Here is a 22,084-nt window from a genome sequence, read left to right as displayed (position 1 = left end):
CACAGTGCCCTATTTATGTAATTAAACTGGTGATCTAACAGTGACTCAGTAATTCACACCACATGTCAGTAATTCTAGAGCGTCTGTCTGTCTGCCTGTCTGCCTGCCTGTCTGTCTGTGTGTCTGTCTGTCTGTCTGTCTGTCTGCCTGCCTGTCTTCCTGTCTGTCTGTCTGTCTGTCTGTCTGCATTCCTGTCTTCCTGTCTGTCTGTCTGTCTGTCTGCCTGCCTGCCTGCCTGCCTGTCTGTCTGCCTGTCTTCCTGTCTGTCTGTCTGTCTGTCTGTCTGTCTGTCTGTCTGTCTGCATTCCTGTCTGTCTGTCTGTCTGTCTGCCTGCCTGTCTTCCTGTCTGTCTGTCTGTCTGTCTGTCTGCATTCCTGTCTGTCTGTCTGTCTGCATTCCTGTCTGTCTGCCTGTCTGTCTGTCTGTCTGTCTGTCTGTCTGTCTGTCTGTCTGTCTGCATTCCTGTCTGTCTGCCTGTCTTCCTGTCTGTCTGTCTGTCTGCCTGTCTGTCTGTCTGTCTGTCTGTCTGTCTGTCTGTCTGCCTGCCTGTCTGTCTGTCTGTCTGTCTGTCTGTCTGTCTGTCTGCCTGCCTGCCTGTCTGTCTGTCTGTCTGTCTCTCTGCATTCCTGTCTGTCTGTCTGTCTGTCTGCCTGCCTGTCTTCCTGTCTGTCTGTCTGTCTGTCTGTCTGCATTCCTGTCTATCTGTCTGCCTGCCTGCCTGCCTGTCTTCCTGTCTGTCTGTCTGCCTGTCTTCCTGTCTGTCTGTCTGTCTGCCTGCCTGTCTTCCTGTCTGTCTGTCTGTCTGTCTGTCTGCATTCCTGTCTGTCTGTCTGTCTGTCTGCCTGTCTTCCTGTCTGTCTGTCTGCCTGCCTGCCTGTCTGCCTGTCTGTCTATCTGTCTGTCTGTCTGTCTGTCTGTCTGTCTGCCTGCCTGCCTGTCTGCCTGTCTGTCTATCTGTCTGTCTGTCTGTCTGTCTGTCTGTCTGTCTGCCTGCCTGTCTGCCTGTCTGTCTATCTGTCTCTCTTTCTGCCTGTCTTCCTGTCTGTCTGTCTGCCTGCCTGCCTGCCTGCCTGTCTGTCTATCTGTCTCTCTTTCTGCAGGACTATGAAGTGAACGAGTGTCTGAAGCAGCTGATGATGTCCCTGCTAAGGGCCTACCGCTTCTCCCCCATCATCCCAGACCTGGGCTTCCAGGTAGGACCCGGACCCTCCCTCTGGACCTGGACCTGGTCCTAGTCCTGTTGGGACCCCCCCAGATTAAGTGTTGACCTCAAATAGAAGCCACTCTTTTACTTTGCTCTTTGAAACAGAACCTTTATGATACAGATTGATACATAAACCTGCAGTCATGAAATATTACCTGCAGGTTTAGATTTATTTGATTAGATAAAGTAAATATATCAAATATGCAGTTTGGGAGAATATATCTCAAATCCCTCTGACTGGTAGTTTTCTTTGAATTCCTCCTGACAGCAGTAAAGTGTTGCTGTTGGGTCTCGGTCTAACGCAGACCTGGTTCCTGTGTTTCAGATCCACTACCTGCGTTTGACCACGGCCGTCCTGCACCACGAGAAGTCCAGGAAGTACCTGCTCAACAACGTCTTATATCCTTCTGTGTCGCTGACGCCTCTTAAAGGGACAGTACAGACCGTTCATCAGCAAAGAGGTTCAAATATTCTAAATGTAGAGAACACTGATATCGATTTTCTTCCTTTTTGTCTAAAATACGCTACCTGTTCCTCCAGACTCCATCTAAGACTCCAAGTACCTCTGAGCTATCTGAACTTTCCCTTTAATGCACAGCTTTTATCACTGCACATGTCTCTCTTTAGAATATATAATGTTATTCAACATTTTATAGGCTGCGTATTGTCTCCCTAGAGACCGAGAAGGAGAATGGTATTGAGCTGTTTTAGGTTGGTTGAAGGCAAATTCTTAAAGTTTGAAGCCATGACATCATGGAATACTTTCTGAGGTCAAATAAACATAGAAATGTACTCAGAATACGCTGAGATGGTATAAACACTGAAGGAAGACTTGATGAAGAATACCTCTTCTTCTTTCTGCTTAATGAGACGTCGTTCTCCTTAACACAAGTCCACGTTCGACGTCCTGCGCTCGGTGGTGTTTTTCTACATCAAGACGCCCCTGAGAGTGAAGGAGGCGGGGCTAGAGGAGCTCATCCCGACCACCTGGTGGCCCACGCACTTCGACAAGGAGGTAAAACTCCCTGAGTTCAGGCCCAGCTGGACACCAGCGTCTCTATCGGCTGTACGAGCTGGAGGAATGACTCAGGCTGGTCAAAAACCAAATATAAAAAACTATGATTTGATTTAGTCAGAAGCAACAGTTTCTGTTATTAGAAACAATTTGTTCATTTCAATGACTCAAACAGCAGTTGGGAGTATTTGGCCTTCTTGGAGACCCTGAATGGAGTCCTGCATGGGGCTCCAATAGGGGAATCCATAGCCTTTGTGTTGAAAGGAGACAGCTGAGGTGGTTCGGGTATCTGGTAAAGATGCCCCCTGGGTACCTCCCTAGGAGGTGTTTCAGGCAGGACCATCTGGGAGGAGGCCACGGGGAAGACCCAGGACTCGGTGGAGAGATTATATCTCCACACTGGGAAAGCCTGGGCCTGGGAAAGCCTCGGGATCCCCCAGTCAGAGTTGGCTGATGTGGCCCGGGAAAAGGAAGTTTGGGGTCCCTGTTAAAGCTGCTGCCCTGCGACCCGACACCGGATAAGGTGCAGAAGATGAGATGATGAGATTACAGAGCTTCATTTGTGAGATTACTCACCTTTTCTGGGGTTAAAGAGAAATTAAAGAGGGCGCGTAGTTGGCGGAGTGGTTAGAGCGCATGCCATGTACGAACGTACATACGCAGCAGACCCCGGTTTGAATCCCGGCCGGACGTCCTTTCCTGCATGTAAAATGGTAAATGGCCTCATTTATATAACGCTTTTCTCCAAAGCGCTTTACAGGAATGACTGTCACTCACCGATTCACTCACACATTCACACACTGACGGCGGAGTCAACCACGCAGGGCGACAGCCAGCTCGGCAGGAGCAATTGGGGTGAGGTGTCTTGCTCAGGGACACCAGGCACTCAGCTAGGAGGAGCCGGGGATCGAACCAGCAATCTTGCGGTTCCCCCCTTTGTGTGCATGTCACACCCCCTCTCTCTCCTATATCTGTCCACTGCTAATAAAGGCATCTATGCCTAAAAAACATCTTTTGTCTTCACGCCTGAAAGCCTCGTCTCTGTTTCAGCAACTTGCAGTAGAAACTTTGTTTTATTCTGCTGATGGTTTGTCTGGATGAGGCCGACTGTGATCATGGATCCCTGCTGACTGGTGTTTATTCTTCTCAGGGGAAAGATGAGCGTGAACCCCGAGATGAAAGTTCAGACGAGCGCCTGAGACGGAGAGCGTACGAGAGAGGCTGCCAGAGACTCAAGAAGAGGATTGAAGGTCACTTAGTTTTTAGCTGGTTATCTCCGTTTCTTTGTTACTGCTGAGTCATGGTTTATATCGGCTGTAGTAGATGGATGAAGATCTCTGGGGCCGATGTCTTTATCACCTTTATCAGATCCCCATGTATTTTTAATACAGCTGTTACTACACACATTACTAATGCCAGGCCGACCCTGAACAAGGCATGCTTATATTATTGTATATTATCGTTGGTAATCTAGCAGGCAGTCGTTAGGACGGTCCATCTACCAGCTAGTTGTAGAGTTTAGTTACGTTGGATCTGATTTACAGCACGATGTCTGAGTTCAAGTTCATCTTTAGTGTCTCCTCCTTTAGTGACTACCTCTCCGGTGTACATATTGTGTCTTTGTACTGCGGTATTAGTACTGAACTGTCCTCTGTTCTCCTCTCAGTGGTGGAAGAGTTGCAGGTTCAGATCCTGAAGTTGCTGCTCAATAACAAAGACAAGACTACGGTATGCCCTGTTGATCCTTTATTTGAACCTTTAACAACCCAACGATAACATCTCCTGGACACGACGTTTCCCTCCGTGTGTGTGTTTCAGGGAGAAGCCTCTCGCTACATCTTCCTCAACAAGTTCAGGAAGTTTCTCCAGGAGAACGCCAGCAACCGAGGGGTAAGGAGACGTTCCTGTTAACCCTACCAGTTATGTGCAGCCTGATGTGTGTCTGGATGCAGCTTTTATCTGATCTTCACCTAAACATCCTGCCATTGGCTCTAAAGGCTCATTCTCCTTTTGATTGACGGGTACCTCAACGTATCTACAGTAGCTTTAGAATTATATAATGTCCTGCTAGTATGCAGTATCATAATCCCAACACTGTCCCTTTGCTTGATGTGTTCTTATTTTATTTATTTGGCTGTGTATCTGGACGTAAACATCATATCTACATAATGTGAGATAACAGCTGGAAATAATCAGTTTTATTGGTAATGAAGTGATCGTTAGTTTCAGCTGGCAAAGAGTCGGTGTGATGGTCGGGGAGGAGACGTCTCTTTCACACCTGAGCTTCATTTTTATATCTTTACATTAAACGTGTGTGTGTGTGTGTGTGTGTGTGTGTGTGTGTGTGTGTGTGAGAGTGTGTGTGTGTGTGTGTGTGTGTGTGTGTGTGTGTGTGTGTGTGTGTGTGTGTGTGTGTGTGTGTGTGTGTGTGTGGCAGCATCCTACAGCCCTCTGCCCTCCTGAATACATGGTGTGTTTCCTGCACCGCCTCATCACGGCCGTGCGCTCCAGCTGGGACGACGGCAGCCGGAAGAGTCTCAGCAGCGAAGGTACGGAGACGTCTGTTCTGTTTGGTCCAGTCTGTTCTGTTTGATCCGGTCTGTCTGTTCTGTTTGATCAAGTCTGTCTGTTCTGTTTGGTCCAGTCTGTTCTGTTTGATCCGGTCTGTCTGTTCTGTTTGATCCAGTCTGTTCTGTTTGATCCGGTCTGTCTGTTCTGTTTGATCCAGTCTGTTCTGTTTGATCAAGTCTGTCTGTTCTGTTTGATCTGGTCTGTTCTGTTTGATCCAGTCTGTTCTGTTTGATCCAGTCTGTTCTGTTTGGTCCGGTCTGTTCTGTTTGGTCCGGTATGTCTGTTCTGTTTGATCCAGTCTGTTCTGTTTGATCCGGTCTGTTCTGTTTGGTCCGGTCTGTCTGTTCTGTTTGGTCCGGTATGTCTGTTCTGTTTGATCCAGTCTGTTCTGTTTGATCCGGTCTGTTCTGTTTGGTCCGGTCTGTCTGTTCTGTTTGGTCCGGTATGTCTGTTCTGTTTGATCCGGTCTGTTCTGTTTGGTCCGGTCTGTCTGTTCTATTTGGTCCGGTCCGTCTGTTCTGTTTGGTCCAGTCTGTTCTGTTTGGTCCGGTCTGTTCTGTTTGGTCCAGTCTGTTCTGTTTGATCCAGTCTGTTCTGTTTGGTCCAGTCTGTTCTGTTTGATCCAGTCTGTTCTGTTTGGTCCGGTCTGTTCTGTTTGGTCCAGTCTGTTCTGTTTGGTCCGGTCCAGTCTGTTCTGTTTGATCCAGTCTGTTCTGTTTGATCCGGTCTGTTCTGTCTGATCTGTTCTGTTCTGTTTGGTCCGGTCTGTTCTGTTTGATCCAGTCTGTTCTGTTTGGTCCGGTCTGTTCTGTTTGGTCCAGTCTGTTCTGTTTGGTCCGGTCTGTCTGTTCTGTTTGGTCCGGTCTGTTCTGTTTGGTCCGGTCTGTTCTGTTTGGTCCGGTCTGTTCTGTTTGGTCCAGTCTGTTCTGTCTGATCTGGTCTGTTCTGTTTGGTCCGGTCTGTTCTGTTTGGTCCGGTCTGTTCTGTTTGGTCCGGTCTGTTCTGTCTGATCTGGTCTGTTCTGTTTGGTCCGGTCTGTTCTGTTTGGTCCAGTCTGTTCTGTCTGATCTGGTCTGTTCTGTTTGGTCCGGTCTGTTCTGTTTGGTCCAGTCTGTTCTGTCTGATCTGGTCTGTTCTGTTTGGTCCGGTCTGTTCTGTTTGGTCCGGTCTGTTCTGTCTGATCTGGTCTGTTCTGTTTGGTCCGGTCTGTTCTGTTTGGTCCGGTCTGTTCTGTTTGGTCCGGTCCGTCTGTTCTGTTTGGTCCGGTCTGTTCTGTTTGGTCCGGTCTGTTCTGTTTGAGATTTCGTCTCAGGGAGGAGAGAGTCATTAAACCGGATGTATATTCAGTGGTTTATTAAAGGAAACATCCGCGTTATCGTTAATGAAACTAAGCCATGAAGCTTTAAGTTTTCTTTTGCTCGTGAATTCTGATGAAGGTTGTTTGTGATGAGCTCGGCGTCGCTGCTCCCCCGTCAGCTGTTATCTCCTCCTCTGGGCCTCCTGCTCATTTCCTCTCCCTCTGCTGTTCCCAGAGGCCTACGTCCCCCCCCAGCTCTTCTACAACGGGAAGGTGGACTACTTCGACCTGCAGAGACTCGGGGGGCTCCTGTCCCACCTGAAGAAAACCCTCAAAGGTTGGTACGCTCCAGGTTCACGTCTCAGTACTGATATTTAGCTGCCCGCTGCAGAGATGTTCAGTTAACATGATCAAAAAGAACTACAGATTATTATTTTGACTTATCCTTATGAGCTGTTGATCCAAAACTGAAGGTCCTGACTCAAACCGGTTCATGTGGCTGCCTGGTGTCTCCACTGGAGGGCGCTAGAACAAAATAAAAGCAGGTTTATACACCGAGAGATAGCAAAGTTGAATTTAATTCTTAAAAACATGAACGTGCATCGTTTCCCTCTCTGAATGCATCAAACCCAAACACACTGCAGCTGAAGGGATTTAACATGACTGGTGTGTTTGTAATGGGATTACTTCATGGCTCATCAGGTCACCGCCGTGTAAATATTACAGTCAGAGAAATAAAGTCCTCCAGGCCGCAGTGCTGCTGAGTCTGTGGTGCTGCCCCTCACTGCTCCTCCTCACTGCTCCTCCTCCCTGCTGCTGCTGGCGCGGTGCTGCTGAGTCTGTGGTGGGAGGCTGGTGAGGGATTGATATTCCTCCAGCAGACGAGCGACGACACGCCGCTCCTTCAGTGTCGGAGAGGAGCTGCAGGACGGGCCCTTTCTCCCTGAGAGGGAGAGCTGCTGCTGCTGCTCCTCCTCGCTCCTCCTCGCTCCATCACTCCTTCCCAAGTCAGTCGTCTGAGTGTGGAAGAGCGTCACAGAAACATCTGTCTTGCTTCCTTCAACCCGTCTCACATCAGGCCCCTCTGTGCTCCTCCTCCTCGTATCGTTCTCCCCTCCCAGCCTCCCACCTCCCTCTTATTTTACGAAAATAGTTCAGTGAAATGTGTTTCTGAAAACATTTTAGGGGAGAAATAAGCGATGCAGTTGCTGAATCTGTCTTTATTTTAGACCGACAACGCTCAGTTTGAAAGATTTCCGAGAGTTTGCGGGCGGAGCCGTCTCTGGAAACTCGCCGCTCCGCGACGGCATTACACGGCTTCTTACATAGACAATGAATGGGAACATTCCCTCCGCTATGAACTCAGCAGGACGCCGTTTAGTTTCCCGGTGTGTCCGGGACTTCCACAACATGTACCAAGCAGTAATAGTGTTTATTACGGCCACGAATGATGAAACATTATGGGTGTAAATGCAGCGGGTGCCGGTCGGATTTCTCTCTCACCCCGACTGCAGTACGTCGATCGCTCGCCACTATCCTACTACAATAGTAGTAGTATTCACGTCCCTTGTGATCCCTTCCCTTCTCCTAGTTGTAGTTAGAACAGATTTAAGGGATCTACTGGAACAGACTGGAACAGAGGACCCTTTCTTCACTTCCTGTGAATAAAGACGGCGTTGTTTCTGGAAAAGGACTCGGCTCAGCACCAACATTCTGTTTTCATGACGTTACAGCATCAAGTCACTGGAGGATCCAACGCCGTTCTCTGTGTTCACCCTGCAGAACAGCAGCACATCCACTCCTTTTCCAATCCTCCTCCTCCTCCTCCTCTCATCCCCTCCTCTTCCTCCTCTCATCCCCTCCTCCTCCTCTTCCTCCTCCTCCTCTCATCCCCTCCTCCTCCTCCTCTCCTCCTCTTCCTCCTCTCATCCCCTCCTCCTCCTCTTCCTCCTCTCATCCCCTCCTCCTCCTCTTCCTCCTCCTCTCCTCCTCTTCCTCCTCTCATCCCCCCTCCTCCTCTCATCCCCACCCCTCCTCTTCCTCCTCTCATCCCCTCCTCCTCCTCTTCCTCCTCCTCCTCTCATCCCCTCCTCCTCCTCCTCTCCTCCTCTCCTCCTCTCACCCCTCCTCCTCCTCTCCTCCTCATCCTCCTCTCCTCCTCCTCTCCACCTCTCATCCCCTCCTCCTCCCACCTCCTCTCATCCCACCTCTTCCTCCTCCTCCTCTCATCCCCTCCTCCTCCTCCTCTCCTCTCCTCCCCTCCTCCTCCTCTTCCTCCTCCTCCTCCTCCTCTCATCCCCTCCTCCTCCTCCTCTCATCCCCTCCTCTTCCTCCTCCTCTCCTCCTCCTCCTCTTCCTCCTCTCATCCCCTCCTCCTCCCTTCCTCCTCCTCCTCTCACCTCTCACCCCTCCACTCCTCCTCCACACCTCCTCTCATCCCCTCCTCCACCTCCTCCTCCTCTCATCCCCTCCTCTTCCTCCTCCTCCTCTCATCCCCTCCTCCTCCTCCTACTCTCCTCCTCTCCTCTCCTCCTCTCCTCCCCTCCTCCTCCTCTTCCTCCTCCTCCTCCTCTCATCCCCTCCTCCTCCTCTTCCTCCTCCTCTCCTCCTCCTCCTCTTCCACCTCACATTCCCTCCACCTCCTCTTCCTCCTCCTCCTCTCATCCTCTCCCCACCTCTCCTCCTCCTCTCATCCCCTCCTCTTCCTCCTCCTCCTCTCCTCTCCTCCTCTCCTCCCCTCCTCCTCCTCTTCCTCCACCTCCCTCATCCCCTCCTCCTCCTCCACTCATCCCCTCCTCCTCCTCTTCCTCCTCCTCTCCTCCTCCTCCTCTTCCTCCTCTCATTCCCTCCTCCTCCTCTCCTCCTCCTCCTCTCCTCCTCTCATCCCCTCCTCCTCCTCTCCTCCTCTCATCCCCTCCTCTTCCTCCTCCTCCTCTCATCCCCTCCTCCTCCTCCTCTCCTCCTCTCACCTCCTCTCCTCCCCTCCTCCTCCTCTTCCTCCTCCTCCTCCTCTCATCCCCTCCTCCTCTCATCTCCTCCTCTTCCTCCTCCTCTCCTCCCCTCCTCCTCCTCTTCCTCCTCCTCTCCTCCCCCTCCTCTCCTCCTCTCATCCCCCCTCCTCTCCTCCTCCTCTTCCTCCTCCTCTCCTTCCCTCCTCTCCTCCTCCTCCTCTCATCCCCTCCTCCTCCCCCTCCTCTTCTCCTCTCCTCCTCCCCCTCCTCCTCCTCTTCCTCCTCCTCCTCTCCTCCTCTCATCCCCTCCTCCTCCTCTTCTCCTCCTCACATCCCCCCCTCCTCCTCTCCTCCTCTCATCCCCTCCTCTTCCTCCTCCTCCTCCTCTCATCCCCTCCTCCTCCTCCTCCTCCTCCTCTCATCCCCTCCTCCTCCTCTTCCTCCTCCTCTCCTCCCCCTCCTCTCCTCCTCCTCTTCCTCCTCCTCTCCTTCCCTCCTCTCCTCCTCTCATCCCCTCCTCTCCTCCTCCTCCTCTCCTCCTCCCATCCCCTCCTCCTCCTCTTCCTCCTCATCTCCTTCCTCCTCTCCTCCTCTCATCCCCTCCTCTCCTCCTCCTCCTCCTCTCCTCCTCTCATCCCCTCCTACTCCCCCTCTCCTCCTCCTCCTCCTCCTCCTCCTCCTCCTCCTCCCTCTCCTCCTCTCCCCTCTCCTCCTCCCTCTCCTCCTCCTCCTCCTCCTCTCCTTTCCCCATCCTCTCGTCCTCCTCCTCCTCTCGTTCTCCTCCCTCTCCTCCTCCTCCTCTCCTTTCCCCCTCCTCTCATCCTCCTCCTCCTCCTCTCATTCTCCTCCTCTCCTCCTCCTCTCCTTTCCCCCTCCTCTCGTCCTCCTCCTCTCCTCCTCCTCCTCCTCTCCTCCCCCTCCTCTCCTCCTCCTCCTCCTCTCCTTTCCCCCTCCTCTCATCCTCCTCCTCTCCTCCTCCTCCTCCTCTCATCCCCTCCTCCTCCTCCTCCTCCTCTCTCATCCCCTCCTCCTCCTCCTCCTCTCCTCCTCCTCCTCTCCTCCTCTCCTCCTCCTCCTCCTCCTCTCCTTTCCCCCTCCTCTCGTCCTCCTCCTCCTCCTCCTCCTCTCGTTCTCCTCCCTCTCCTCCTCCTCCTCCTCTCCTTTCCCCCTCCTCTCATCCTCCTCCTCCTCCTCTCATTCTCCTCCTCTCCTCCTCCTCCTCCTCTCCTTTCCCCCTCCTCTCGTCCTCCTCCTCTCCTCCTCCTCCTCCTCTCCTCCCCCTCCTCTCCTCCTCCTCCTCCTCTCCTTTCCCCCTCCTCTCATCCTCCTCCTCCCCCTCCTCTCGTTCTCCTCCTCCTCTCCTCCTCCCCTCACACCTCCTCCTCCTCCTCCTCTCCTCCTCATCAGTGTGTGCATCCAGCATCTCTCCACCTGTAATCAGACCTGATTCACAGCTCCAATCACGTCTGTAAATCACGGCGTGTTCATCCCCCGCTGGCTGCTCCTCCTCCTCTCCTCTCCTCTCCTCTCCTCTCCTCTCCTCTCCTCTCCTCTCCTCTTGAATGCAAAGTGGGTGGGGGGTCTTTTACCATCTGCATAATGTACATGAGCGAGGCACCAGGCAGCTTCCATTAGCATTGTAGCTCCAAGGATGCTAACCTGGTCCTGAAACGTGATGAAATGTTATTCATATTCCTCTGGGGATGAATTTTAATAACTTCCATCAGGAAGCAACGTGCATACGTCCACTTCTAGAAAAGCATAGAACGACCACGCTGCAGCAGAGAATCATCCTGTTTTTAATGTTTCAGTGATGGCCGTCAGTAACACTTTAACAGAGACAGTTTAACTGTCTGTCTGCCTGTCTGCCTGCCTGCCTGTCTGCCTGCCTGCCTGAAGGTCTCCTTGTCTCTCGTTCCTTTCCAGACGACCTGGCCAGTAAAGCCAACATCATCATCGACCCTGCAGAGATCCAGGCCACGTCCATGGACGACCTGGACGAGGACGAGGAGAGCGGAGCGGCTCAGGTTTAAATCATTTCAATCAAACATCAGTCCGCGTGTTAACATGAGGATAAACGACGCTGCTGGCTCATGGACAGAACCAGCGCTCCGTTGTTTGTGTAGACGGAGAACTTTGTCCAGAATGTGGTGTTGGAACCACTCATCAGTGTCCATAGATCCATATTGACTCACAAGATGCATTTTACAACTCATGTAACACATGACATGACATAAGTGCAGAATACAGGTTACCTCATGACACTGGAATATTATAAGTCAGGACTATTTAAACTACTTATTATACTATAATGAACTACTAAATGAAAAATTCCCATCACATTAATGACCAGAAGGAAACACACAACGACAACAAATACACAAAAATCACCACAAAACGACACAAAGCGACTCCAGACACATATTTGTAGTTTTCTTTTGTCTCTTAGTGTTTCCACAGTTTCTTAAGTAACCGTCTCCACCACCAATAACAATAAACCTCACGCATTCATGAAAATAATATTTAGTTTTATAATAGTTCATAATAATAATTCAGATCATTCAGAGTTTGTAGTTCAAGAAAATGTATTGTAGTTTTTAGTCAGATATGTGGAATCTAACTGGTAAATATCTGTTGATGGAAGTCATTGATTGCTCACTCGTGTAATCGTGTGTGTGTGTGTGTGTGTGTGCGTGTGTGCGTGTGTGTGTGACGACAGCGGCCGTTCGGGGCAGCGGCGATGGGCGGAGCTCTAGCGAGGCCCAGCTGGTTGAGTTCCCCGACTCTGGGTCGAGCAAACCGCTTCCTGAGCACGGCGGCCGTCAGCCTCATGACCCCCAGACGACCCCTCAGCACGCCGGAGAAAGTGAAGGTTCGCACCCTCGCCGTGGAGCAGCGGACCGAGGAGGACAGTGAGTCATTGAACGCATCACACTGATTAAAGGGGCAGTACGCTGATGTAGTGTTGAGACAGCAGAGGTCAGGTCATCCTGATTTAATCCATAGTCCTGGTCACTGGATCCTACATTTCCCATAATGCATCGAGGTGGATTTATGAGGCCTGATGATGTCACTATTACATCATCAGGGTTGTTTTCTCCTCCAGAGCCACAGTAAACAGTAAACACCCAACTTCATATGTAAAACTATGTGATAAGTAAGTCTGGCAAGTCAGGCGGATCGAGGGCACTCTGTCAGATTTTGAATGTTTCCAACTCTCACGCTCCTCCCCCACGACCACCGAGCTCCTCCCCCACAACCACAAGCTCCTCCCCCACTACCACCGACCTCCTCCCCCATGACCACGAGCTCCTCCCCCACTACCACCGACCTCCTCCCCCATGACCACGAGCTCCTCCCCCACTACCACCGACCTCCTCCCCCATGACCACAAGCTCCTCCCCCACTACCACCGAGCTCCTTCCCCTCGACCACCAAGCTCTTCCCCCACGACCACCGAGCTCCTCCCCCTCGACTCCGTGCCCTTTGAAATCCCTTAGATCACGCCACCTTTGAAACGCGGGTCCGATGTTGACTCTGGTTTTATCACGGGCACCGTCGCCATCTTTCTTTTTTTCCTTCTTTTCCACCGGTGTTTTCTTTTCCTTGGTTGTTTTGGACCTCCTCGTTTGGGTTTTTAACGAGGAATTGGAAGCTTGTTGCTACTTCCCTCCACCTCCCCCCTGTGATAGTGGAACGACCCGAGGGAAGAGGGGCTCTGTGTGTGGACGAACACAGCCCTGCGTGCTGATTGGACAGGATGATCCGGGCGCTGTCGATCTTTGTAAAACAAACAACAGGCTCTACGTGCACGTAGAGGCGTGCTTTTTTTTCTAGAACCGGATGATTTAAGTTGTTCTATCGGAGCATAATGTCGGCTTCAGTGAATATGATCAAAAACATGTTACCGACTGGGACTTTAATGATAACTAAGCAGTGTTTCCCCTAGAATTTTTTTCAGGCCCGGTGGTTCCCACCGAAAAAACCCTAAACAGACGAGACGCGTGGGATGGTGTATTGGTGCAGTTGGATTAAGTCAGGTGGCACAGCAAGCAGTCTGCAATTCTGCAATTATTATATTTGCATTCAACATTTTTGTTCAACACGAGTGTATTCAAGGTTTTCAAGGATTCAAGGAGAGAGTGACTTATTAAGGTGCCGGTTGATGGAAATGATCCAAAATTAGGGGCCGGAAAAATATGTCTGGAAAATGATGAGCATCACATTAATAGCTACAGATACTGTAAAACACTAAAACGATATATGAGTGCATATATTGTCCTATTTTATCAAGTAAAATATAAGTTATAGGTTTACTCAACAGCCTGGTAGTTCATAGAAATTCAGGTAGAAATAGGTTAACTCAGAGTTCCACAGCTTATCAAAAACAATCCTTATTTTATTAACATAGGCTGCCTAAGGGTGCGATCAGTAGCGTGCCTCGGCACTGCTTTGCATTCACACTGCTCCAGCCCAAACGGGCTTTGGCCCGTTAGCAGGTTGTACATGTTGTTTTGAAGGAGCGCCGTCTCTGCATATATTTCTCGACAACGCTCGAATGTGCGCACGAGCGGATCTGTGCGAGCAGGCAGCGCGAGGAAAGCGGATTTTGGACGGAGAAACACAGCAGCATTTTTCTTATAAATGCACCGGTCCGCATCCGGTACCGGTCCGGTTCCGGTACCGGTCCGGTTCCGCTCACACCACGAGTCTGAAGAGTGCAACAGCTTATCAAAATACAGTGTCAACTTTCCGTGTTTTCAAAGTATAAAGCGACATCGTGGTGGTTTAACGAGGCGGAACGGCATCAGAACAACATCAAGCGTGTAAAGTACACGAAGAAGAACGTAGCGGGAGCGCGCGGCGAGGATTGTTGCGGCCGCGCGTCTTGCGGAGCAAGTCTACTGTGCTGCGCGGAGGCGCTCCTAATGATTATTGATTTATGAATGAATTGATAGGTGGCTTATTTTTGGCGTATTGATTTTTTTTTCTGGCCTGGCGGCAGGTCTCCTTGGACTGGCGGCCCCGCCAGGCCTGTACAATGGTAGGGGAAACACTGCTAAGTAAATAATAGCAGTGATTAAATGATAATGCTTACTTAAGCATTCTCCCGTGTATATCTACATACACATCAATAGGCATAAGATAGTGTTTAAAAAAAATAATAGTCAAAATTAAAAAGGGTGTAATAATGATGATAAATTATCCAACAAAAAAATAATAATAATATATATACACATACAAATCAGAAGGTATAAGGTGTTAAAAAATAAATAATTATAATAATAATAAATAAAACAGGGAATATTAGTGATGATGATAAAATAACCAAAAAAAGAAATAATAACAACAACAATAATAATAATAATAATAATAATAATAAAATATCAAAATAATGTACAATAAATTAAAAACAAAATAAATGAATATTGTAATTTGGAATCAAACATGGGAGAGGTGGGGATTAGACTCATGTTTTTTCGTTTGTAGGACTTATAGAAGCATTAGTATTAAATACTAATAATATAATGTACCCATCCTTACTTGTTTTATTGATTTGGTATCCTGACAACAATCTAAATGAAGTTTAATTGGTTAACTGTGGGTTTCCTGGACTGGCCCGTGTGATTATTTGATTGATCGTGAGAGCAGCTGAGTATGAAACAATCCTCTCGACTCTTCTCAACTTTGTTGTGTCTCCTCAACCTGAAGTCGAGGGAAGCCATGGTAACGATGGCCTGTTGCTGGGGCGACCGCTGGAGGAGCTGAGCCAGCCAATCACAGACAAGTCCCTGCTGGAGATTGTTGACGGCATCGTGATGATGTACAACCTGAGTGTCCACCAGCAGCTGGGAAAGGTAGATATGAAGCTTTGTATGTTTATAATGTGCTTTGTATGTTTATAATGTGCTTTCTGTTATCAATGTGATGGTTGTACGGGTTTCCTGGCCGGAAACTGGCAACGCTGATCAGAAGTCAGTGTTGGTGAAGAGCAGCTGTTATCCTTTCAATTAGCCTTTGAGTCGCTGATGCTAATCGCTCATGATAATGCTCATCGCTAGCATACACACATCCACCTTGCATGTAAACAGAAACCACTTTAAACTGCATGTTGTCACTGTAACAGGAGTCAGCATGCTAACGATTAGCATTAGCGCTAGCGTTAGCATACACTAATCGACCAGACTCCATTCAGAAAACAAGCACTTTAAAAGTAGTTATCTTGTGGTCTGCAGACAGACCTAACAAAGCATGACTCAACACTTTTTACTGATCATTATCATGATGGAGTTATTTCAGCATCCTTTTCATCTGGTTATTGATATTAATCACAGATCAATAGTATTGGTTGGCGGTTGACGTGAAGACGGTATCGGGGAGAGTAGATGCAGTCCATTTCCTCCTGGTGAAAAACCTTGAGCCACATCAGCCGCTTCAGATTCATCTCGACTGTCACTTTCACTGCAAACTGTCTAAAGATGATTGATCTGCAGCTGAGTGCCACCACTGTCTCGTCCTTCGTGTTTATCACAACCATTCCATGTTTGTGGACAGACATGAAGCCGTTCTTAGTACCCTCCACAGATCCTCCAGTATGTGCACTAAGCTGAGTCAAGGATGGCTACGTGCACACATGTAGAGAAATCAAGGTGACGAGGGAAACCCTGCCAGAGATAATGATGTTTTATTTTAGGTGTTTCCAGTGCAGAGAGAGCTTAGAAACCTCCACGTCTAAAAAGAACATCAGATCTACAAACACAAACCAGCAACACGATTAGGAACACTTTAGTGAGTCAGTTGTAATGTGTTTTCAGCCCAGGTTTAAAAGCTGAGATGTTGTCAGCAGACTAACTAAATAAAAAGATCCATCGCAAGTTGACTTAAAGTGATGGTTCGGAGTAAAATGCACCCTAGGTCATTTCCACCATGACATCCAGCCAAATACCCCCTCGGAAGCATTTTTAGCGATGGTCGGCATTGGTCAAGATAGGGCGATCAGCCGAATGGCTTAGTACTGGCGCGATGGTACATAGTGTATATGTACCATCTCTGTATATAGAGTTTATTTAAAAGAACACTTGCCTGATAGCTTCTATCCTCAGCTGCTAACGCTAGCGCTGCATCGACGCCACTTCCGTGTTTACCCAGCCGATGCCGTCACGCGAGTTTCACGCGAGAGTATGAAAAAGTTTCGCTGAATTTTTATAAATGCTTGTATTCTCAGGTCAACACTTGTCAACACTTGTTGACCTGATAATACAAGCATTTATAACAAAAATTCAGCGAAACTTTTTCAAGTGACAGCTACACTACGGTAGCGTTAGCAGCCGAGGATAGAAGCTATCAGGAAATGACCTAGGGTGCATTTTACTCCGAACCATCGCTTTAACCATTAAAGAGCCTGAACCAGATCATCAGAGGCTTTTCTCGGACTGTAACTGGGTTTTTTCCTGCCCCCATCCTGATCATGTGTGCTGTGCCTTCAACTGGCTCAAGCAAAACCGTGTTTCGGGGCTTTTAATAATTATATATAAGTAAAAGAAAAGCTGGTAAACAAGGTGTAACAATAGTCCAGGTGTGAAGATATAAAAAGCTAATATTTCTCATTCTTTATTTTGTTCTCGTGGGTTAAACTGTTTTTCTACCAAAATGTCCGAGAACAGGATTCAGATTTCATCCGACAGTTTTAATTTCACCTTAATGTTGAAGAAACCCAGATAAAAATGTGATTTTATTGGACTAAAAAGGTTTGATTTGCTATCATGTGTCCTGCAGACGTCGGCGGGTTAAAGACGTCTGTTTGTGGATTGCTGTTTTAGTCTGAGAACAGGCAGCTCTTTAAACAGTCAGACTCTTGTGATGACTCTCTGGTTCCCATCATGGTTATCATGGCTGAAGCCTGAAGAACTCCCAGGAGACGGTTTGACCTCTGCATGACCCCTGCTAACTGCAGCCGTGCACATGAATAACATGTCTGCATGCATCCCATGTCTGCTGTCTTTTGTGAAACTCTTTCTGCTTCGTGAACATTTAAATTATGAAGAATTAATCTAAACATTTTCCCTCTGACTGTTACTGATTACGCGTTTCCTCCTGCCTGCTGTTCGTGATTGTGTTTTCCTTCTCATCTCCAAGTGACAGTTTCTGCTCCGCCGTCCAATCAGAGATTGCTCCGACCTCTTCGCCTCTCTGTTATTGTCACATCTTGTTTTCTAATTTGAACATACAACCCATCAGTGCCGAATGGTAACATCCTTTATAGCTCCATGTGGTGATTCGGCTCCATCGCTGCTTGGAAATGTGCTGTTCGCGGTTTTGAATAAAGGTGATTCATGCTTTTATCATTTTGATTGGTCGTCGTCTCAGCAGGCTGTTGTGATGAGCTGTCTTACATCATACAATATGTGGATCCAAAGCCAGCAAAAGGATGTTTTCAGCTCAGTGTGGAGATTTTATATATATTCTGTTTGAGTAGAGAAGTCTGTGTGTGGGATTCAGTTTTGTAGGCCGAAAAAGACTTGATTCTTTGTAAAGTTGATGTTTCTCTGCTGGTTTCTGGTTATAAAGTTGATATTTCTCTGCTGGTTTCTGGTTGTAAAGTTGACCTTTCTCTGCTGGTTTCTGGTTTTAAAGTTGACATTGTATAGTTTAAGTTGTAAAGGTGACGTTTCTCTGCTGGTTTCTGGTTGTAAAGTTGACATTACTCAGCTGGTTTCCGGTTATAAAGTTGACGTTGTGATGTTGACGTTGTAAAGTTGATGTATCTCTCTGCTGGTTTCTGGTTGTAAAGTTGCCATTACTCCACTGGTTTCTGGTTGTAAAGTTGACATTACTCCACTGGTTTCTGGTTGTAAAGTTGACGTAATGTTGACGTTGTAAACTTGATGTTTCTCCGCTGGTTTCTGGTTCTAAAGTTGGCGGGTCTCTGCTGGTTTCTGGTTGTCAAGTTGGTGTTTCTCTGCTGTTTTCTGGTTATTTAGTTGACATTGTAAAGTTGATGTTTCTCTGCTGGTTTCTGGTTGTAAATGTTATGGTTCTCAGCTGGTTTCTGGTTGTAAAGTTGATGGTTCTATGCTGTTTTCTGGTTATAAAGTTGATATTTCTCTGCTGATTTCTGGTTATAAAGTTGACGTTGTACGGTTGACGTTTCTGCGCTGGTTTCTGGTTGTAAAGTTGGCATTTCTCTGCTGGTTTCGGGTTGTAAAGTTGACGTTAATACACTGGTCTCTGGTTGTAAAGTTGACGTTGTCCCACTGGTTTCCTGTGGCCTCCCAGCCCTCCCTTGGGGAGCTGAATACTGAACACGGTTAAGTTGGTTTCCTGTCTTCCTCCAGATGGTCGTGGTTTCAGATGATGTCCATGAATACGCCGTCGCCCTGAAGGACACCGAGGAGAAGATCGCACGATGCCCAGCAAGAGTGAGTTCCTCACATTTACTCATCATATATGATCATTTTCAGTATTTGGGGTGAATGCATCACTAGCAGTTTCACTTGTGTATGTGTGTGCGTCTGTGTCTATGTGAGTGTGTGTGTATGTGTATATATATATATATATATAAAATGTGTGTTTGTTGATCTTGCTCTTGTCTTTTTTGAGTCTTTATGAATATTTCATGCTGGTCTCTGGCGGTTTGTTGGTGTTTGTGTGGGCCAGTTGGTGCTGAGCTGCAGATAATTGGCTGCGCTCCAGCCACCACACCTGTCAGCCTCGTCTCATTAGCGTCACGCAGGACACGAGTGTCAAAGTTCTACACTCATCTGTCTGACTGGAAACAAAGTAGTGCTGAAAGTGAGCAACCAAGCCACACTTTAGTCATTATTCCATTTGGAATAGTTGCAATTAACTTTTGCTTTGGTTTAAAGCAGCAATCTGACAGATTAAACAGTTTGACTGTATCATGGAGAGAAGCGTTTACCAACACAGAAAAGAGTCTGATTCCTGGGTGCTTTGAGAACTATAATAAATGGATTTGTGCATGATCCTGAGCTTATAGCTCAACTTCCACCGCCGTCCTCAGATCCAGTGACGGATCCAGTAACAGATTCAGTGACGGATCCAGTGACTGATCTAGTAACGGATCCAGTAACGGATCCAGTAACAGATCCAGTAACGGATCCAGTAACGGATCCAGTAACAGATCCAATGACGGATCCAGTAACAGATCCAGTAACACATCCAGTGACGGATCCAGTAACACATCCAGTGGCGGTTCCAGTTACAGATCCAGTGACGGATCCAGTAACAGATCCAGTGACAGATCCTGTAACGCATCCAGTAACACATCAGGTGACGGATCCAGTAACACATCCAGTGGCGGATCCTGTTACAGATCCAGTGACGGATCCAGTAACAGATCCAGTGACGGATCCAGTGACAGATCCAGTGACGGATCCTGTAACGCATCCAGTGACAGATCCAGTGACAGATCCAGTGACGGATCCAGTGACGGATCCAGTAACAGATCCAGTAACAGATCCAGTAACACATCAGGTGACGGATCCAGTAGTACATCCAGTGGCGGATCCTGTTACAGATCCAGTGACGGATCCAGTAACAGATCCAGTAACGCATCCAGTGACAGATCCAGTGACGGATCCAGTAACGCATCCAGTGACAGATCCAGTGACAGATCCAGTGACGGATCCAGTAACAGATCCAGTAACGCATCCAGTGACAGATCCAGTGACAGATCCAGTGACGGATCCAGTAACAGATCCAGTAACAGATCCAGTAACACATCAGGTGACGGATCCAGTAACACATCCAGTGGCAGATCCAGTTACAGATCCAGTGACGGATCCAGTAACAGATCCAGTAACAGATCCAGTAACGCATCCAGTGACAGATCCAGTGACAGATCCAGTGGCGGATCCAGTTACAGATCCAGTGACGGATCCAGTGTGTAGCGGTGACTCATTGATCACCATGGCGATATGATGACAGGGTTTACTGTCCTGCAGAGACCAGACATCCTGGACGAGCTCCAGAAAAGCCAGAAGGTGTTTGCGGAGAAGCTGAACCACCTCTGCAGGAGACTGGCCTGGATCAACGCCACCATCTACTCCAAGGTGATCCAGATCCTCCACCTAATCCTCCACCTAACGTGGATCTGAATAAAGAAGAATAATAGCCACTGTCTCTCTGTCTGTCCCTCCAGGAGAAGATGCTGGACGTTTACTGGCTGCTCTGCGTTTGCATTCGGACCATTGAACACGCCGACAACACCGGCTCGCTGTTTGCCTTCGCTCCGGAGTTCTACCTCAGTGTGGCCATGAACGCGTACAGCGCCCTCAAGAACTACTTCAGCCCTGCAAACAGCATGGAGGAGCTACCGGGTAAAACCTCACTCAGTCGTTTAGTTCACATTGTCTGCAGTTCACCGTTGTGCCACATGGGGGAGCCTATGAGTTTGTATGGTAGATACTTGTAGCCTAATTATTACACTGAACGGCTAGCATACACGTGATTTATTGGGCTGATGGAAGTATTTCACATGTGCGTTTTTAATAACGCGTATAAAACACGTCCAACATGATACGACAGTAAAAACCTTCGGAAAGTTTAAACACACAAAATTCAATCTTCTCCTGATTAATAGTTGTTATTGTTAATTGGGTCGTGGTGGTTTGTCAGTTTTGAAAAGTGAGTTGCCAGAATAGAATAGAAAAATAGAAGTGACAGAATCCATTAGTAGGGACTTTTTTCATCTCTGCAGCTGAGTGTGTGTGTGTGTGTGTGTGGGTGGGGGGGGGGGGGGGGGGTATTAACCGCTTGGAGCACACATTGATTTATCGACGTGGGTCTGTGGGGGAAACGCTCGCCTTCACACTCTTGCGCTGCGTCTTCATCACCTGGGTGTCAACAAGCAGCCGGCTGCTGGTTCAGCCCTTCAGTGTGAACTGAAGCAGAAGCCAGGTGGACTTTAACACATTCTGTCAGCTCAACGACATCACTTCCTGTTTTATCCCCTCAGGATACGAAGAAACCCTGACGCAGCTCGCTGCTATCCTCGCCAAGCACTTTGCAGATCCTCGTATAGTAGGAACAGGTAATACACACACACACACGCACACACACTGTCATAAAGATATTTACTTCACATAAATGTGTCATAAATTACCCCCCGAGTCGTCAAGGGTTATAATCTTCAGACTACTAAATCAACCACAGTTCATCTAATAAAGTGCTGCCTAATGAAATTTGATGGCGGTCTCGGGTCCAGGTCCAGGACCCCCTTCGAGTTTCCCTTCCACTGAAGTAGCGTTTCCGCCCATCAACAACGAAGCATCTTTAACTTTGGTGCAAAAAACTGACTCAAACGAAAGTAAAGTTTCCTGCTGCTGAACTTGAAGCATTGTTTGAGGAGAAGGTATTTTTGAATCAGCAGGTTTCATCGAGTATGTATGTAAGAAATAAGATCAAATATTGTGATGCTGTCACCTCCACAAACGGAGGTCAGTGATTGTGAGGTGTGAAGACTCAGCGTGGGAGATGTGTTTGATTCCATTACTGCTCAGATTACAGATGAACCGTCGGGAGGATTAAACTCCCTTCACACAGACCGGAGCTGTTTTTCTCAGCTGTTGATTTTCAGACTCTTGTTCAGATAACCTTAAACATTTATGTTCCCTCCTCACATCCGTGGCTCCTCTGAACAGCAACGTCTGAAAACGACAAAATGTCAACTTACTCTGAGTTTCAGACGGTCTGCTGGATGAATGTCCTAGACGGCGCTGCTCTTCCCATAATGCCGAGGGTTGGTGCTTTGCATACAAATGCTAAACGTGTGACAAGAACGTGTTGTGATTAAATAAAAATGACTAAGCCCCTAAAATCGGAAGCCCTAAATATCATCTCTATTTGCTGCAGTTTTCTAGGCCGAAAAAGACTTGATTCTTTGTAAAGTTGACGTTACTCTGCTGGTTTCTGGTTGTTAAGTTGCCGTTGTTCCACTGGTTTGTAAAGATGACGTAGTTCCAATGGTTTCTGGTTGTACAGTTGACATTGTCACACTGGTTTCTGATTGTAAAATTGATGTAGT

At 48.1% G+C, this 22,084-nt stretch overlaps 1 protein-coding gene across 1 annotated transcript in view; it reads left to right on the top strand.

Annotated features, from left to right (window-relative positions):
• rnf123 (ring finger protein 123) overlaps nucleotides 1-22,084 on the top strand; it is a 69,632-nt gene that overhangs the window by 11,271 nt on the left and 36,277 nt on the right. The window contains exons 14-28 of the mRNA XM_084031248.1: nucleotides 1,102-1,194; nucleotides 1,531-1,599; nucleotides 2,098-2,220; nucleotides 3,371-3,470; nucleotides 3,887-3,948; nucleotides 4,039-4,110; nucleotides 4,658-4,769; nucleotides 6,324-6,425; nucleotides 10,966-11,066; nucleotides 11,759-11,951; nucleotides 14,752-14,897; nucleotides 18,375-18,458; nucleotides 20,004-20,111; nucleotides 20,201-20,378; nucleotides 21,017-21,091. Of these exons, the coding sequence (XP_083887374.1) occupies nucleotides 1,102-1,194; nucleotides 1,531-1,599; nucleotides 2,098-2,220; nucleotides 3,371-3,470; nucleotides 3,887-3,948; nucleotides 4,039-4,110; nucleotides 4,658-4,769; nucleotides 6,324-6,425; nucleotides 10,966-11,066; nucleotides 11,759-11,951; nucleotides 14,752-14,897; nucleotides 18,375-18,458; nucleotides 20,004-20,111; nucleotides 20,201-20,378; nucleotides 21,017-21,091 (1,618 nt within the window). The remainder of the gene's footprint in view (nucleotides 1-1,101; nucleotides 1,195-1,530; nucleotides 1,600-2,097; nucleotides 2,221-3,370; nucleotides 3,471-3,886; nucleotides 3,949-4,038; nucleotides 4,111-4,657; nucleotides 4,770-6,323; nucleotides 6,426-10,965; nucleotides 11,067-11,758; nucleotides 11,952-14,751; nucleotides 14,898-18,374; nucleotides 18,459-20,003; nucleotides 20,112-20,200; nucleotides 20,379-21,016; nucleotides 21,092-22,084) is intronic.

Source organism: Eutrigla gurnardus (assembly GCF_963514095.1).
Source record: "Eutrigla gurnardus genome assembly, chromosome: 2".
NCBI classification, from domain to species: Eukaryota; Metazoa; Chordata; class Actinopteri; order Perciformes; family Triglidae; genus Eutrigla; species Eutrigla gurnardus.
Note: the sequence above shows the minus strand (reverse complement) of the source record. Positions and strands in the feature narration are given on the sequence as shown.